The 18991-nt window shown below is 53.5% G+C and overlaps 1 protein-coding gene across 7 annotated transcripts in view; it reads right to left on the reverse strand.

Moving 5' to 3' along the window:
• The window catches only part of IQSEC1 (IQ motif and Sec7 domain ArfGEF 1), a 377635-nt gene extending 365716 nt beyond the window's left edge, over positions 1–11919 (reverse strand). For all 7 annotated transcript variants that reach the window (XM_072784960.1, XM_072784961.1, XM_072784968.1 and 4 more), the window contains exon 1: positions 11621–11919. In XM_072784960.1, coding sequence (XP_072641061.1) covers positions 11621–11904 — 284 coding nt within the window. In that variant the 5' untranslated portion in view covers positions 11905–11919. The remainder of the gene's footprint in view (positions 1–11620) is intronic.
• Between the last annotated feature and the right edge of the window lie 7072 nt (positions 11920–18991).

Raw genomic sequence — 18991 nt, forward strand, 5'->3', positions numbered from 1 at the left:
CCTGGCCCCTGAGAAAGAGTCCTGACTCTTCGAGCCCACCATGCTGGAGAAGCCACATGTGCAGCTGAGCCTGGCCTCCCACACTTGTGCACAAGTTCCCAGATATGTGTGTGAAGTCGTGCTGGCCCCTCCAGACCAGCTCACCTCGACGTGAACACCACCAAATAACATCCACCCCCAAGGAGAACAGAAGCCCTGCCCAGGCCCTGACCTGCAGCCTCCCGGAGAGCGAGCTGTTACACAGCCACAGGTGACCAGAGCCTGTAGCCTGGTAGATTGAAGGCGTCCATCCCTCCTTCCGCCGCTCCCTCCCACCTTCCCTGCCTCCGTCCTTCCACACTTTCATTAAAACCCACCCCGAGGCAGGGCCCCTTACAGGCACAGCAGAGACAAAGAATTCATCCTCCTTGTCCCCATGGGAGCTTCTGGGCTGGATCCTCAGCACAGACCCAGTTTGTCTGGGTCCATTCCGTGTCCCCGTCTCCCTGTTCGGCAGCCTTCTCGAACCCTGAGGCCTGTCACTTCTGGGTTCCATGACCAAAGATACTTTTGTCTGGTTCCTGCCTCTGCCTTCATTCTCTCTGGGTGAGGACAGAGATATGTGGGATGTTTTGCCCTTCAAACGGGTCTTGGTCAGCTCTAGAAAGTCACCTACAGGACGCCTGGGTGGCTCCGCGGTTGAGCCTCTGCCTTCAGCTCAGGGCGTGACCGGGGTCCTGGGATCAAGTCCCTATATCGGGTTCCCTGCGTGGAGCCTGCTTCTCCCTCCCTGTGTCTCTGCCTCTCTCTGTGTCTCTCATGAATAAATAAATAAAATATTTTAAAAAATAAAGAAAAGAAAAAGATATAAAAGTGAATATCACGCAAATAGGAAGCCAAAGAGCTGGAGTGGCTACACAGATATCAAACATAGACATTAAGACAAAAACTCTTACTGCGGACAAAGAAGGACATTCTGTAAGGGCAAAAGGGTCAGTGCATCGTGAAGATACAATCCTTACAGACATGCATGCACCAAGCAACAGAGCCCCAAAACATATGAAGCAAAAACTGACAGCAATTAAGGGAGAAAGAGGCGTGGAATTCTACACCCATCGTGGGAGATCAGCACCTCACTTTTCCTAACAGATAGAACAACTAGATAGAAGTTCGACAAGGAACCAGAGGCCTTGAACACCGGGAACCAACCAGACAGACCCGACAGCTGGCACAGAACACCTCCCAGCAGCCACTGCGTGTTCCTCTCAAGTGTACTTGCAATATTCTCCGGGACAGATCACGTCTTAGCCCTTAAAATGAGCCTGGAGGGGCGCCTGGGTGGCTCAGCGGTTGAGCCTCTGCCTTCAGCCCAGGGCGTGACCCGGGTCCTGGGATCAAGTCCCTATATCGGGCTCCCTGCGTGGAGCCTGCTTCTCCCTCTGCCTGTGTCTCTGCCTCTCTGTGTGTCTCTCATGAATAAGTAAATAAAATCTTTTTTTAAAAAATGAGTCTGGAGTCGGGGCACCTGGATGGCTTGGTCAGTTGAGTGTCCGACTCTTGATTTTGGCTCAGGTCATGATCTCAGGGTCGTGAGTTCGAGCCCCATGTTGGGCTCCACACTCAGCCTGGGGTCTGCCTGGGATTCTCTCTCTCCCTCTCCCTCTGTGCACTTCCTACCCCTGCCACAATCTCTCTTTTAAAACAAACAAAAAACCAAAAATAAGTCAATTCATTTAAAAGGACTGTAATCATACAAAGTTTCTTCTCTAAACACAATGGGCTGAAATCTAAGGAATCCCCTAAAAATGGCTAGACAGCAGCTCTCTTGGGAACGTGCTGGGGTCATCCCTGTCAAACCCCCACTCTCCCTACCACCCTCGCCTCTCTGTGCCTCTGTTTCCCCGCCTGTACAATGGGCACGACAGTGGTACTTCATAGAGCTGTAGAAGTGTTTATAAGACACCACTCAGTTAAAAAAAAAAAAAAAAAAGACACCACTCAGTTGTCACAATCATTCCCTGTTATCAATGGAGGGTGATAATGATAATCCCTTATTCCATCTCTGGGTGAAGAGACATTCATACAACGGGTTAAGACTTTCAAAACGCCTCCGCTCCCACTGTTTAACTTGGTCCTCACTGCAGCCCTGCAAGATCATCTGTTAAATGGGGAAAAGTCGCTAGTGGTGAGGCCCCAGTGTGCTGGCATTTGTTGAGTCTTTCGGCCACACCCTGGCTCACCACAGGGGCCAGGGAGGGAGCAGGTCGGCCTACAGGTGGGCATCGAGTGGGGACAGGGGTCAGTTCCCTGGACACCACTTGTGGGTGAAGGATTTTACACATCTCTTAAGTTTAGAAGTGCTGAGCTGGGTAAAGCAGAGCCTTGAAGAAGTCTAGACAGAGATGCAAGCCCGTAATGGGCGGGGGGCACAGAATATTCTAGACAGCTCTGCCTTTTTGTGGGGAGTCCTCCATCCTTTTGAAACAATGTAAGTCTCCCCCTTTAACTGCAGGTGAAAGGGATGGTGATGGCATGTCTTGCAAAGGGTTGGATTCATGATCAGCTACATTAAATGTGCAGAAGCCAAACAGATAACAGAGAGATAAACGCCAAGACCCAGCCACTGGACTCTAGATCCCGTGACTCCTCTCATGTCTTATTTCTTCTCCATCTAAAAAAGAGGAAAAAACAGCAACACAAATTGGCAAGGATGAGGGGTACTCTTCTCTGCTTGTATTACAGATTTAATCTTCACACCCCCCTCGGAGGGAGGTGATGTTTCATAACCCTATTTTATAGGTGAAAACACTGAGGCACAGAGAGGCTTCGTGACTGGCCAGAGGCAATACAGCCAGAACGTGGTGGAGGGAGTGATCTGGCCCCACAGTGTGTGCCCTGACTATGCATGAGTCTGTGCTATGTGTGTATCCTGACCAGGAGCCATCTAGAACCCCTAGCCACCCTGGGGGAGCTGAGTGTCCCCACCTGAGCTGCTTCTCCAGAAGGGTGTGTGAGGGGGGGACCTGGAGGCAGGGTCCAGGGACATCAGCCAGCCCCCACTCACTCACCAGTCCAAGAACACCACAGGCAACAAAGATCTACATGTATTCCTCCATCTGGAGCCTTTCCTTCTGGTTAAGCAATGCTTCTCTCCTTCCCATCTGGACAGGTAGTTGGCTGAGGGGACAGGATGGGACCACATTCCTTTTATCCACAAACCATGTGCTTCTGCTCAGCTCCACCAGCACCCTGAGCCAACCTCCTAGCACCCCACACCCCAAGTCCTGTAACATCTACCGCAAACTCCTACTCACTGGCCCTATGCCTCCCCCAGGAACAGGTGTCCTGTCCACACCTGAGTACAGTCCCAGCCCTCCTCTGCACAGCAACCCCAGTGACACCTGTCTCCCAAAGTCTCCCCGGGCCTCTCCAGCCCTCTCGCTCTGCCCAGCCCCACTGCACATACCCTACCCCTCCTCTCCTTTGCTGTCTTGTTCCCTTGCTCACTCTGCTCTGGACACACTTGTCTCCTCACTGTGCCTCAACCATGCATGCTCCCCTCTCAGGGCAACCCTCAAAGGGAGATCTGGTTGTCCCCCTGGATCCACTGTCCCGTTAGAGATGATGAAGCTGAGGCTCAGAGAGGTTCATTTCACATGCCACAGGGGAGGAAGGAAAGCTTGGGCTCCAGGCCATGGCCCCATCAGAGTCTTGGCCCCAAGTTGACCACACAGGCCACCAGCCCATTCAGGTTCAATTTCAGGCTGTCCAGAGGCCCCTGCAACCTATCCCCGAATAATCTACACTTGTGTACTAGAGGACATCTCTGCGAGGGTCCCTAGCAGCTGCCCTAGGACTGCTAGATACAGGCTGAAAACTTTGCCTTTGAGCACTGGGGCCATCCAGGAAGACAGTGGGGTCCACAGTGGGACCCCACACAGCACCTCATTCAGGCCTGCCACATCAGGCACTCTGCAGGCCGGTTGCAAATGACCTGCCGTGAGAGGCTCCTCTAGATCTGCCATCCCAGGACACCCTCCTCGGATGCCCTATTCCCTGTGGTTCAGAATGAGGAGAGCCAGGTTCAGGTGCCCTGATTCTGTGTAAGGCCTGACACTCTTCATGCAAGGGCATACACAGAGCAAACAAGCTGTTCAAATCAACAAGGGATGCAGGGGTGGGGATGCAGGGCCAGAAGAGGGGCACATATGTCAACACCCCATATGACCAAGTGTCCCAGCATGTCCTGGGTGAATGAACACATGGAGAAAGGCCTGAGGTTGCTTCACAAACAGCTTTCTAGCAGGCTGGCAAATGCTCGAAGGTTTGGAGTGGGGAAGCGGAATGCCTGGCACTGGCTGGGTGGCACTTGCCAGCTTTAGAGAGTCCCTTCCCCTACACGGACACACACACCTATTGCCTGTGACGCCCCACCAGCAGCAGGCTTCCACCATCATTCTCCCAAAAAGGGATCTGCACTCCTGGCAGTGAACTAACTCTTCCCAGGTGACCACAATGAGAGGCCAATTCTGACACTCAAAGAGAAAAGTCATAGCTGTCCTTGGCAGGGGGGTATGGTGAGGGTGGGGCGTCCTGGAGTTAATTCTGAGTTGTTTGGGGGAGCTGGCCACACACAGATTTGGAAATGGCTCCATGTTTTGCAAAACATTTACACAACGTAGCAAACGGCTTTGAAGCTGCACAGTGGGGTGGGGAGCCTCACAAGCTCTCCAGGCAGACAGACCTGGGTGTAAATCCCACCTCTGCCACTGGGTGACAGCGGGCAACCGGCTTAACCTCTCAGAGCCTCGGTTTTCATATCTGCACAATGGGATGATAACAGCTCCCAGCTGTCACAGGGTTAGCTCAGGAAGAGAGACACTGAGGAGAAGGTGTCAGCTCAAGGCACAGTGTGGAACGGGCTCAGTTATTACTGTGGTTTGGCTATAATCGGAGCATTCTAAGTTTAGGTGCAAAACACCCCAGGATTTCTGTCCTGCTTCTCTGTGAATCTTGCCTCCTCCAAGAAGGAAAGCCAAGCATTTCACAATCAGGGCTCAGACACAGCACAGCTTGGGAAGGGTGAGCCAGTCTTGTTTGCCACTCCACACCCTCAACCCAGCTGAAATCTGGGAACTAAGCAAGTACCACAGGCTGGTCCCTGCCTGTCTGAACCTCACCTGGCCCAACTGTTCCCACTTGCAGGCCTGGCATGGCCACTGGCAACACCTCCCACCCCTACCCCTGCAAATCTGCCAGGCACCTCTCATCTCCCTTTTCACATGTGTCGTTTCCCTGGCTTGATACCATCCTCCTCCTCCTCCTCTTTCTAGCTCAACTATCACCTCCTCCAGGTAGCCCCTGTTGACACCTGAGGGTGGCCATCTGCTTCCTGCTCCGGGGCTGCACACCACTTGACCCCACTTCCTATCCTGGTCCAATATCTCTGCAAACTTTCTCCACAGGCCTATGTCCATGTTCACGGGTTTGCAAGTAGAGGCAGTGGGGGAGCTTTCCAGATCAAGGATAACAATCACTGAGGTGCTCAAGTGTTCAACAGTTAGTGAATAAGGATGCCTGGATGGCTCAGCGGTTGAAAGCCTGCCTTCCATCCAGGGTGAGATCCTGGAGTCCTGGGATTGAGTCCCCATCGGACTCTCAGCATGGAGCCTGCTTCTCCCTCTGTCTCTGCCTCTCTCTCTCTCTCTCTCTCATGAATAAATAAATAAATAATCTTAAAAAAAAAACAGCAAGTAAAAGCACATGCAGATAGCATAGCATTCATGTAGTGTTCGGCCTGGTTCCTGGTATACAACAGGTGTTCCATAAATGTTAGCTTCCCATCAACATGGTTCTAAATACCCTCAAAGAAGGACAGGCAGGTAGTACAGCAAATAGTATAAAACTTTAATTATAGAACTGGAGAGGGTAGAAGGGCAGAAGCCTTGTACAGTTTTCTCCGTTTCTCTGTATATTTGGAAATTTTCATAATAAAAGGTTAGGGAAAACAATCCTCAAAAGTATTCTCAATATCGTAGCTGTTCCTGCCCCTGGAGCTACCATTCACTGCATTCTCTAATGCCAGGCACTTTATGCAATTCCTGATTCTGATCTTTCTGAGCAGAAGTAGCCCTCCTCATGTACATGGTGGGGTGGGCGGGGGGCTGGAGGGTACCAGCTTCAGAAAGCCGAGGGTGATGCTTTGCCCTACTTGGAAAGCCCACACAGGACGGGGATCGCCCACACCCACTGCCAGGACAGGGCTTAACTCTTCAGGTGCTGGTCACTGGGTAGCCCGGAGGGTCCTCAAAGTGAGGCCAGGGCAGCTGGGGTGGGGAAAATTTTGAAAAACTCAAGATCGTAGCTCTTCACCTATTATGACAGAAGCACTTAGTGTTTCTTTCTTATTTTTTTTTTTAAGATTTTATTTATTTGAGAGAGAGCACGAGTGGGGTGAGGAGCAGAGAAAGAGAGCACGAAGGGAGTGAGGAACAGAGGGAGAAATAGACTCCCTGCCAAGCAGGGAGCCCAAGATGTGGGGCTCCATCCCAGGACCCCAGGATCATGACCTGAGCTTCACCGACTGAGCCATCCAAGCGCCCCGCACTTTGTGTTTCCAAGAACTGGTCTGGCATATCCTGCTGGAAACACAAGCCCTAGGAAGGGACAGGATTCAGATGCCCAAGGCCACTCGGTGATGTCACCACCCAGTGACGCCTGCCTCACAGCTGGGGCCAGGGCAGCAGCAGCCTGGCCCGGGGCTGCACTGGGTGAGGGGTGGTGGACTCCAGTGGGCCGCCGGACAGCCTCCTGGCCTCAGGTGCTGCTTCTGCTCCATATCACTTAGGTGGGTTCGTCTTCCCCATCCCAGGTCCTGCGGCACACCCGGCTTGTCTGACTTTGTGTTCTCTGCTCCTCTGTGGCCATTATTCAGATGACACTCCCCCCCACCCCTGACAAGCTCAGACAGTGCCCTTCCCAAGTTAGGCAGAGCGGTGTTCTTTCTTACAAAAACAGACAGTAGAGAACAAAAGCCATCATCAGCTGTTGAAACCCTGCCGTAGATGAAACAGCTGACAAGTAGCCACCCAGCCGACAAAAAAAGGCTGCTGCCCCTCAAACTCCTGATGCCATCCTCACCCCCCCCCCATCCCGGCCCCAGAGATCTCTGCAGGCTCCTGAGATCTCTGCAGGCTCCGGGGGCTGGAACCCAGGGGGTGGAGGTGGACGCGGATGTGGGAACGGGAGCCGGTCCTGGCTTCATCTCACACATGGCACTGCTCCCTGTTTTTCTTGAGCCGAGCCAGATAAAGAAGCTTTTCCCGATTTATTTTCCAGGTTGTAAAATAATCATTTGCTTAGCTTGTCAGACGGCTGCGAGGGAACTTCAGAGAAGCACGCTCTCCGCAGCCCTCTGCAGGCTCTCCCACCTGCCGGGGAAACAGGAGCGGCGATGGCCCTGAGCCCTGGGAGTCGGAGACACTGTCCCAGCCGGCCGCCTCCCACCGCGTGCTGCAGCTCGTTCTGGCCGACACATCCTCCTCGGCATGGGATACTCTGCCTTCTCTTGGCTGGGAGAACAAGAACGTTATTTCATGAAGCCGTGGACACCGTATCTCCTTCCGCTGCCTTGGCCTCCACCCTCTGGGATCAGGAAAAAACCTCAGGTCCTCTTGGGGCCTGTACGTGGTCCCCACTCTAAGAGGGGACAAGGAGGCAGAGACAGAATGCTCTCGGGTCCTTGGAGTTGGGACCACGGGTTTGCTAGCTTCCAGAGGCTCCTTCCAGGACCCTCCCAAGTACAGCCTGTGTCCTGACTTCTTGTCTGCCGTCCCTTCCGCACGGGCCACCCTTGTGCTTCCCTCCGAACTGCTTGCACCATCATCACGGTTAATGTCACCACAGACCCGGGGAGAGCGCTTGTTTGATAAGTCAACAGAGACTGGATGCCACTGGAAACCTCCCCCAGAGTGAGTCACCAACTCAGAGCTTCAGCAAAACGTCCTCTCCGAGTGATGTGACAGCGCCTGAGGGCTGGAAGGGACTGGGAAGCAAGGAAGGTCGCTTAACAGGGCCTTCCTTCTCTCCAACCTCTGGGGGTCTGGGTTTACTTCTGCTGAGACACCCTGGAAGATCAGAGGCTGGGAGGGGTCAACTCGTTCAACCGCTGCCCCCTCTCACCTCGGGTGATGTTGATCTCACATGCCAGGACAATGCTGGGCTTCCTCCAGCCTTGGAGGCCGGGCATCATGCAGGATCTCAGGGGTCATCTGATCATCCTGCAGCACGGAGGGCGGGTGGTGGCAGGTGAGAACAGGAGCTAGAGCCAGACCACCTGAGTCCCTACCCCTTCCACTGCTAGGGGGTAGGAGAGCCTGAGCAAGTCACCTGACCTCTCTGAGCTTCAGTCTACATATCCATAGAATGGGAGCAGCGACTGTTCTTGTGGCCATGCAGCAAGCTGGTAAATGCAAAACCCTGCAGCAGAGCTGGGCATACAGGGGGCCTTCGGTGGGCGTGGCCACGAGGCACTCACCCCTGCTAACCGGAGATTTGGTTCTGCAGGTTCCCTGACACCAGCCATGTCTGCTCAAGTTCAAGCTGACTATCTAAAGGAAAGCACAGCAGTTCCAATCGATCTGGCCTGCCTTCATCCACTGTGCCTGGACCTCCAGTGGGAGGGGGTGGTCCTGGAAACATCATTAGGAGGTAGCCGACTAAACACTGGTTATGAATTCTGATGTCAGAAACAAATCAAGTAAATAAGCCAACGTAACCAAAGGCATCTTCTTTCTTCCCTGTTTTCACCCCGTTGTCCCCAGAGCTGAGAAAGTCATGATGCTATCTTTCAACAGAGAACTTCTGAGAAAGACCTAAAGTTTGGGGCTTGAAAGTTTCTGCTGTGCCTGGATGAGGTGGCTCAAGATCACTACTGTCCCAGGATGAGCCTTTTCAGGGATCTTTCTCCTGCATCCATCATCCCTCAGCAAAAGGGGGACATCGCACCTTCTGGATATGCAGGGGCAGCCTGTCCACGTGGTGGCAGGTGGTGAGGGGCCTGTGACTCAAGCTAGAGCAGCTGGTGGCTGCTTAAGAAAAGGTTTTTAGCCAGGCCCGCCTGAGCCTGACATGCTCAATACACCTTTGCCTTCGAGGACTCCTGTCTGCAGCGCCCACTGGTAGGTGTGCACCAGCATGGGGAGGAAGTAGAGCCGGGTGTCCCAGGGAGAAGTAATCCCAATGCCGTGGCCTTGCACTGGCTGTGGCCTCAGGAAGCTCACCCGCAGATGTTCCTGGCTCAACTGCAGGTGCAGGATCTCAGGAGGTCTCACCCAGGTTGTCCAGAAGTTTACTCACCTCCTGCCCATGCACAGTTGGCCCCAAAGAAAGGAGAAACTGACTGACTTGGGAAGAATCTGAAGTGCATTAAGCACCTACTGTATACCAGGCTCTTCCATGCCCATTATCTTCCCTAAACTCTCAGAAAAGGTATGGGAGGCGGCTGTGATCATCCCCATTGTGTGTGCATTAAAACAAACAAACTCTGAGGCTAGTGAGGAGGCATGACTTGTCCCATGGTCACTGGCTGGCAAGTGCAGAGCCGACCAACGGACCCAGGTCTGCCCACGTCCCTTTCTCTACTCAGAGCTGTTTATTCTCTTCCTCGGCTCTCTGCTTTTGCCTTGGTGTCTCACAGCACATGACTAACAGTTCTGCATGCAGTAGGCGCTTCATCAAAGTTGGCTGCTCTCAAGGAGGGGTGGTAGTGGTTAAACCATGCTGCTTGGGCATAAACCACTTTGCTACACCAACAGGCAGTGGGCACCTTGAATCCAGATGTGGGAAGAGGAACCCTCAGCTCATTCCCCCTACACGGTCCAGTGACCCTGAACCCCAAGAGTCTGAGAAGGCAGGTACGAGCCCACTGCCCCGGGTCTCCTGTGACAGGAGGGAGACTCCAGCATTCTCCCTCCCAAAAGGGCTGTGAAATAAGGCAGATGCTGGAAAATGGACCCAGCGTGCTCTACCCTGAAGGAACCCAGTGCTCTGTTAGTATGCTAGTGCCACTCGGTCTCGTTCGTCACAAGGCGGTCTGGGGGCCAGCAGCAAGCACAGCTCCTGGGGGCTCGTGCGCCCGCCCCACACCTCCTGGTCTGAATCTGGATTTTAGCAACATCCCCAGGTACGTGGTATGGATATTCAAGTTGCAGAAGCTCCCCTGACCCAGAACTTGGCCGGCAGTAGTGTGGCCACCGCTCCTCTCAGAGGGGATGCCGTCATAGGCTCTGGCTATAGCTCAGCGAAGGGAAGCCAGTGTGAGACCCCGCAGCCACATCCCCGGCTTCCCCCCGTCCCAGGCCACCGCCCAAATGTGACACTGGGGATTCCCCCACAGCAAGCAGGACTCACTGTCCCAATCTTCCCGTCCCCACACTTGGTCACCAGAGGTGACTTTGAAGAGAAGAAAAAAAATGCATTCCCCTGGACGGTGCTGGGAGGCATCTGCCAACAGCGTGTGTCACTGTTGCCTATGAAAGTGGAATATGCATCCCTGCCCTTGTGTGTCACGTCTCTAAGCTACTGAGAACTTCACCTGGGCAGCCCCCAGCTTTTCTCTCAGTCCCTGCGGGGGGTGGAAAAGAGCTCAGCCCCCTGCAAGTAGCACCGGGTGACCCACAGCCATTGTGGGAGGGACCAGTGACACCAGAGAGCCAGGGGTGGGGTACATGGAGGAGGCAGCAGGGTCCCTGCTTTTTCTCAGTGACACCAGCTAGGAGCTGTCCATACGCCTCCCTCCTCCCTCCTCCCTCCCAGGATAAAGAGAAAGCAGGAGTTTGCTGCCCCGCCTGGCCTGCGACCACAGAGCCAGGAGGGTGACCCACACCTTGACCTCACCCTCGCACCCTCGCAGCCCTCCTTCTTCAGAGCCCAGAGGCACTGCCGGGCCGGTGCAGGACACAGGGTGGCAGGCAGGCGTCCTGTCCCACGGCCACAGCTTAGCACAGCCCCACAAGGTGGGGGAGACACCAGGTCTGAGATGACTGTACCTGGACTCAGGATCAGGAGCCCCTTCCCTCCCCCCCCCCCCCCCGCAGGATCTGGAGTGGGGAGCAACTCCTCCCCCTCGTCCCTGCTTACCCCAGGCCTCCCAGGAAAGCTTTCCTGAAGCTGCTGACAGCCAGCCGGGCGCCGACCCCGGAGTCCCGCGAAGCCCCCGCGCCCCGCCTCGCCCCAGGTGCGCGCCCCGACTTCCGCGGAGGGGACCCCGCACCGACGTGGGCCCCCGGGGGGCGAGCCGCCGCCGCCGAGAGCTGGAGCGCGCCCGGCCCACCCGCCCCCACCGCGGCCCGCTCTTAATCCTCGCCGGAATAGCCCGGGCGATGCGCGCCGCGGCGGGCGGGGGGCGGGGGGCACCGGGCCGCGCCAGGCAGAGGCGAGGGGCCCCAGGACGCGGGCCCGGGGCGCGCCCCTCGCCGGAGGCCGCACGGGGTCCCGGGCACGGCGGCTCGCGACCCACCCGGGCCCGCGCGGGGCGACGGCTCTGGCCGGTCCCCGCCCGCCGCCCGGCCCGGGGGAGCGGGCCCCGGAGAAGTTGGCGCCCCCGCCCGCCCCGCCCCGCCCGCCCCCGGCGCCCGCTTACTTGTCGCGGCGGCCGCCGAGCTCCGGGATGACGCCCAGCGGCTGCGGGCCGGGGCCGGGGCCGGGGCCGGGGCCGGGGTCGGGGCGGCGGGCGCACGCGGCCAGGTGGCGCCGGTGCCGCTCCAGCAGGCCGGCGTTCTCCCGGCTCAGCCGCGCCACTTGGCGCTCCAGCTCCTCGATGCGCCGCCGCCGGCGCGCCAGCAGCTCCTGCTGCGCCGCGACGATCCGGGTCAGCTCCTGCAGGTACTCGGCCGCCTTGCCGGGGGGCTCGGCGGCGCCGGCCATGGCCCCCACCCGCGGCCGGCGGAGCCTCAGGCGAGCGGGCGGCGGGGCGGCGGCGGCGTTGGGGCGGCCATGGCTGCGCGGCGCGGCGCGGGGCTCGGCCCGGGGGGCGCGGCGGCGCGGGGCTGCGCGGCCCCGCCTCGGCTCCGGCCCGGCTCGCGGCTCGCGGCTCGCGGCTCGCGGCTCCCGGCTCCCGGCCCCCGGCTCCCGGCCCCCGCCGCCCGCGCCCGCGCCCGCCCCCCGCGCCGCCGCCCTCGCGCTCCCCGCGCCGCCGCCCTCGCGCTCCGCCGCCCGCTGCCCCGCGGACGCGCCGGGGCGGGCAGGGCGCGGAGCTGCGGCCGCCGCGGGCGGGCGGGCGGGCGAGGAGTTTTGCAAAGTGCCGGCTGCGACGCGAGCGGGAGCGGGCGCCCGAGCGGAGGGCGCGGGAGGAGGCGGGCGGGACGGAGGGAGGGACGGAGCGACGGAGCGACGGAGGGACGGACGGACGGAGGGACGGAGGGACGGAGGGAGGGCGCCGCCTGCCGGCCCCGCGCCCCGCGCCCCGCGCCCCGGCCCCGCGCCCCGGCCCCGCGCCCCGCTGGGACGACTGTCGCCCCATCGCCCGCCACCCCCCCCCCCCAGCAGCTCTGATGTGTACATTTAATCTAAAAAGAAATTCGGCGAAATAGACCTTCGTACTCCTATCAGACAACGATTTTTGGTGTGAACAGAAAAATAGCGAATAAACTCCTAAGAACTTTGAATTCAAAAAAAAGCACACGAGTCTCCTAAACGCTGACGTCCCGCGGCCGGCCCAGCGAGTCCCTCCGCGCCCTCCGCGCCCGGGGCAGGCGGTCCCCAGGCCTCCAGGACGCCCACCCGCAGCCGCGAGGTCCGTGCCGCGGCGCCCGGGCTCCGGGAGCGGACGGGACCGACTGACCCTGCGCAGGCGCGAGACTCGCCCGCAGCTGGCGTCGAGGCCTTGGGCGGCCCGGCTTGTCTGCGAGCTTCTGTTCCTGCCGCCGTGCTTTCTGTTCCTTGACTTTTTGTCATCTTTATCATTTTCATCCTCCAAAATTCTTTGGGGCTAAACTTACTTATCAATCCTTTTGGTTTGAGGAGTTAGGTTATTTCCATCGTTTCTCGTTTTCCAGCAAATGCCTTTAAGGCTATAAATTTACCTTTGGGTAAAGCTTTAGCTACATCTCATAAGTTTCTAAAACTCTACAATAATGTACGTTTTGGTGGAAAACAATAGTTTTCTTTGTCATGCGTAGCATCACACTGGCTTGGCTGACTCTTGATATTCCACACCCGTGTTTGTTGACTTCTCTCCACCCCTAGGAGACGATAAGCCCTCCAAGGCCCTAAGCCCTCCTTGGGTCTCTCCTGGGCATGGCCTATGGAGAGGGAGAGAATAGCAGTGGGGTCATTTATTGGGATACTCAAAATCAAGAAATATTCCATCAGGATAAGGTTATATACACACCTTGGTGAATGAAAACGCAACACTTAATTTTAAACTCGGCCCTCATCACTGGGCCAGTAATAGGCCTGTAGAAATTAATATTATGTTTTACAAATCCTGCACTTGTAGTGGTCTAGAAATTAACATCATTTTTAGAAGTCCTGTAAGTATACTCAGAAGAACACAATATTACATTCTATTTGTGTGTATGAGTCAAAGTGTTTATCACTTCAATTTATACATTTAAAATATACCAACATCTTTACAGTCCTATTTTAATATTTCCTCATTTAGAAATACTCCAGAAGCCTCCCTAAAAGGGAGGTGCCCCTGGCTTCTCTTGGCTTTTGGGGGGGAGACCTGACCCCAGAGTCAAGCACAGGGCTCCTGCCAGTGTTTGGGAGGGAAGGAAGCTAAATTTTAAATCCTGGCAAGGTCACCGAGGATGGTGGTGAGATGGAGTAGTGGGCCCCTCTCCCAGCCTCAACCCCTATGTGCCTGTCTCGCATCCCACCGCCACCCCGGAGGTGCCTTAGCGCAGTTCCAGATGGAAGCCGACCTCTCATTTCCATTTCCCCACTGCCTCCCTGCTCTCTGAAACCTGCCACCTCTCCACTTAGCAGACAAAGGGCCCAGTCAGTGCCAGGCCCTTGTGCGTGATTGACACCCCGGGCAGAAGTTTCTCTGCCCCCTAACTGGAGTTGGTCCTGAAAGTGCTCCCCAACAAACCTCCTACAGGCAAACCTATATCTCAATTTTTCCCTGGGAAGTAGCCGAGGACACCCCTCCACCCTGACTCTGTCTGCACATCATTACTTTTACCTTGTTATGATTCATGAGGTTTCCATGCTATTCCCTAAAGCTAGTTTAGGTCTCCCTGCTTATACAGATCAATTCTAAACCCTGAAAAGCCAATAATTAGCTTTTACAGTGTTATAATCATATAAATACAAGGCCAAATAATTTACCTTGAACTTCAGAGAAAAAGATGCATTCAAAATAAAACATAAGTAATGAAAATTTGAGAGGGACAGGAGAAGGAGATGCCTATTATGATCATTTATTAATTTTTACTATAATTATCCAAATTTGGCTCCTCAGTAAGATCGTCTATCTTTTTTAATATTACCATTTGTTGTAGCTTCTTTATTTTTCTTCTTAAAAACCTTCTTCTGAGAGCTCTCTGATTCACTGTTATAATTTGAGCTGGCTGTTTCCTTGGCCTGCTACATGGCTATCCTTGCAGATTTCTTGGCATTACACTTCTGGATTGGATCCATGGTTTCTTGGATTCTATGTATTCTCTTTCTTGGAATCATTTTTTATTTTGCTGGGTACATCCTCCGGCAATTCTCCCAATGACTACCTAGAAGAAGATCTTGAGTCTTTGTGGGTCTGAAAGTATTTATTTTGCCTACACACTTGATTGACAGTTTAGCTGGGTATAGAATCTAAGATTAAAAATCAATTTCCTCAAAACCTGGAAGGGTTTGCTCTGTTTTCCTCTATGACATAGTGTTATTAATTTTCATCTGATCATTGTTTACCTTGAATAAGAGATTCTCTGGGAGGTGGGGGTGGTAATGACCCCAATCAGAATGTGTGGAACTATGGTGGGGGGCATTTCAATCATCATAATGATGGGACACACTCTGATATTAATGGGCAAGACCCTGGGATACACTGTGTAAAGTCATTCCACCCAACCCAAACAGTCTCCCTCAAATCACCAAAAAAGGAACAAAGTTTGGGGGATTCATGCTACCTGATTTCAAGACTTATTATAAAGCAAGAGTAATCAAAATGAGTGTACTGGTATACATACAGACATAAAGATCAGTAGAATAGGAAAGAGTCCAGAAATAGATGTCCACACATGTAGGGAGAGTTGCTTTTCAACAGAGATACCAAGGCAACTTGAGGGAAAGGAGACTTGGGGACCCTACTCTTCCACCATCTTGCCCCCTCCTCTGGTGAGGGAAAGGAGAATCTTTTAACACATATTGCCGGAATAATAGGAGATTCACTTGCAAAAGAATGCCTCTTGACCCATGCCTCATAGCATCTATGAAAATTAGCTTCGAATAGAAAGTAGACCTAAATTTAAGAGCTAAAAACATAAAACTTCTAGGGGGAAAAAAAAAAAAACAGGATGAAATGGCCTTCAGTTTGGCAAATATTTCTTAAGTATGATACCAAAATCCTGAACTTTGAAAGAAAAAAGGACAGATAAGTTGCACTTAATCACACACACAAAAAAACAAAAACAAACAAAAAAAAACTTGCTTTTCTATAGACACTGTTAAGAAAAAGAAAAGGCAGGGTGCCTGGGTGGCTCATCAGTTAAGTGTCTGCCTTCGGTGCAGGTCATGATCCTGAGGTCCTGGGATTGAGCCCCATATCAGGCTCCCTGCTCTGTGGGGAGTCTGCTTCTCCCTTCCCTCTATCCCTATCCCTGAATTGTGCTCTCTCTCGCTCTCTTTCACTTTCTTTCTCTCTCATAAATAAATAAAATCTTAAAAAAAATAAGTGGAAGAAGTCAGTCACAAAAACTACTGATTGTATGATTCCATTTATACACAATTTCCAGAATAGGCAAATCTATAGAACCTGAAAGAATTGTGGTTGCTTAGGGCTGGACTGAGGGTAGCAGGTAGGTGAAGATTTCTTTATGGGGTGAAGATAATATCCTGAAATGGATTGTGGTAATGTTTGTAAAACTTCATGATTGTACTGAAAGTCATTGAATTGTACACTTTTAAAGGGTGAACTGTGTGGTATGTGAATCATATCATAATGAAGCTATTAAAAGGAAAAACCCGGGCAGCCCAGGTGGCTCACCAGTTTAGCACCACCTTCAGCCCACGGCCTGATCCCAGAGACCTGGGATCAAGTCCCATATCGAGCTCCCTATGTGGAGCCTGCTGCTTCTTTCTCTGCCTGTGTCTCTGCCTCTCTCTCTCTCCCTCTCTCTCTCTCTCTCTCTCTCTCTCTGTGTGTGTGTGTGTGTCTCTATGAATAAGTAAATAAAATCTTAAAAAAATAAAAATAAAAAATAAAAGGAAAACCCCCATGGTATCTACTAGAATGGCTTTAATTAAGAAGATGGACCATTCTTCTTCCAGAGTCCCCATCAGGTGCAGGGCGGAGGGGTGGGGAGTGACGGGCAGGTAACCAGCTTCTCCAGGCTCAGCATGAAGCCCTCCCAGGGCCCCTACCCACTGTAACTGGGGGGAAGCCTGGCCTGCCTCTGCTCAGTGCGCCTCTGCAACCTCCAGTCAAGAAGCCGCAGATGTTCCTATTGAAGAAATAGCTGTGTGAGTCACTGCGATGGACACAGTCAAGTTATAGGTCTCAGCCCCCGGGACTGAACTGGACCCCAGGACAAAGGTTGCAAATGGGGCAGTTGGCTGCCCACTCCAACCCAAGATGGGCAGCGCTAGAAAATAACGTGCAACATTTTAAGGGCAGAAGTTTTCATACAAAGAATCTAATTTGGGGCCCCTCTTGGACAGGCCCCTCCTGGCTACAGTTATCCCAAGTGGATGGTGGATGGCTGCCCTTAAGTCTTCTCTATGCTGTCACATTGCCGCCTGTCACTCGGCCCCATTCTGTTGGCCAAGCAAGTTCTGAGGCCAGCCAGGTTCAAAAGAAGGGCCGGTGCAGGGCCCTAGGCAGGCTCCACAGGGTGGGGGATGGAGGAACCTGAGGTGGGGCTCAACAGGGGGCAGGGGGAGGGGCTTGACCGAGGGCTCAATCCTAGGACCCTGAGCCAAAGTCAGATGCTTAACTGACTGAGCCACTCAGGCACCTTCTTGCTATTTTTAAAAGATGGGTTTCACCGCGTTGATGGGTTTGTGGGAGGAAAAGCACTAATTCTTAGTCACTGCTGGGGTGGCAGTTGCCACAAGTTCCTTGAAGGACAACTGGAGAATCAAACTGTCCACTGGATTTCAAATGCATATACCCTTTGACCCAACAACTCCAGTATTAGGAATTTATCCCACAATAAATTCACTCACATGCTCAAAGGAATCATGGAGAGTATGTTCTGTGGCACGTCTGCAGCCTTAGATGACATTGGGTGTCGCCCTATGGGTTGATGAGAGTGACCTCAGGATAGAGAAGGTGACAGAAGTCAGGCCCAGAGCTGCAGCCATAGATGTTTCTAACAGTGTAAAGATATGAAGGAATATGCAGATTGTGTGCTTGAATATGTATAGACTACTTCCAGAAGGATGCACTCCAGATAGTGCTGAAAGTGAGTGCCTCTGAAATTTTTATACCTCCTCGTGTATATTTTACCTTTCTACAAAATGGTGATAGCCTAGGGGTGGGGAGAAGATTGACCCTTTGGCCTTTTGAAAAGTTCAGAGATTGTTTTCCATGCACATGTATTCCCTTTTCAAGATAGAGCCGTAATAATCAACTGACAGAAAACAAAAAGGCTTGGGCTATTACCTTCTCCATGCACGTTAGCCTCTCATTTCTACCACATTCTGTGGGCTGGAACCGTGTCTGATGAATCCCTGCTCCCCTGCTCCCACATTCTGCTACCAAGAAGGGCTCAGGAAGCATCTGATGAATGGATGGATGGGTGGATGGATGGATGGATGGATGGATGGATGGATGGATGGATGGGGGAATAAGTGACCAAGAAGCCTACGAGGCGGGGCCAGTCCCTGAGCTCCTAGTTCAGACCTGAATCAGCATAGGGGGCCTTCCCAGAGCTCCGCTGGGCTCCCTGCTGCCCTGGACCCTCACTAGCAGGAATTAGGGGCCCGACAACCAGGGAGGAACCCCCCATTTCCCCTTGCACACCCTTACCCCTACCGCCGGCATTCCTTGTCTTCACTCTCCAGCTAGCCTGACCCTTTGTTAGGTACAGACAAGTAATGCACAGGACCAACAGTCAGACAGACAGACAGAGTGGTAGAGCCAGTACTCAGAAGTCTCAGTTGGCCACCAATTTGCTGATAAACCCAGGACGACTCTCTTCTCTTAACTCTCTCTTAAAGCTTCATGTTCCCTATCTGTAAACGTGGAGATTGAGCCCCCTTCCCAGGCTGCTCTGAGGGTAAAATGGGGTCACAGACGCAGACACACAGAAAGGAGCCTGGCACGAGTCAGGTGCCGTAACACTGTCCTGCCCCTTCTCCACTCGCTGATCCCTGCCCCCGAGGTTTGTCAGCATCACCAAGACCAGGTCGGGATAGAGACACTGTTAAACAACAACCCTTAGTAGGAAACTAAGTATGTGCATTCACATAGTAGCCTCTAGAAAAGTAGAGATAGAAGGCATAATTTTCAAAGCAATAGAGGCAAAAAAAAAAAAAAAAAAGAAGGAACAAAGACCAATTTAAAAATGAAACAATGGGGATCCCTAGGTTGTGCAGGGGATCCCTGGGTGGCTCAGCGGTTTAGCGCCTGCCTTTGGCCCAGGGCGCGATCCTGGAGACCCGGGATCGAATCCCACGTCGGGCTCCCGGTGCATGAAGCCTGCTTCTCCCTCTGCCTGTGTCTCTGCCTCTCTCTCTCTGTGTGACTATCATAAATAAATAAAAATTTTAAAAAATTAAAAATAAAAATGAAACAATGAAATTATGATGGATTGCAAACATAAACCGATGTGGCCAAATGAGT

The sequence above is a fragment of the Canis lupus genome, chromosome 19 (assembly GCF_048164855.1).
Source record: "Canis lupus baileyi chromosome 19, mCanLup2.hap1, whole genome shotgun sequence".
NCBI classification, from domain to species: Eukaryota; Metazoa; Chordata; class Mammalia; order Carnivora; family Canidae; genus Canis; species Canis lupus.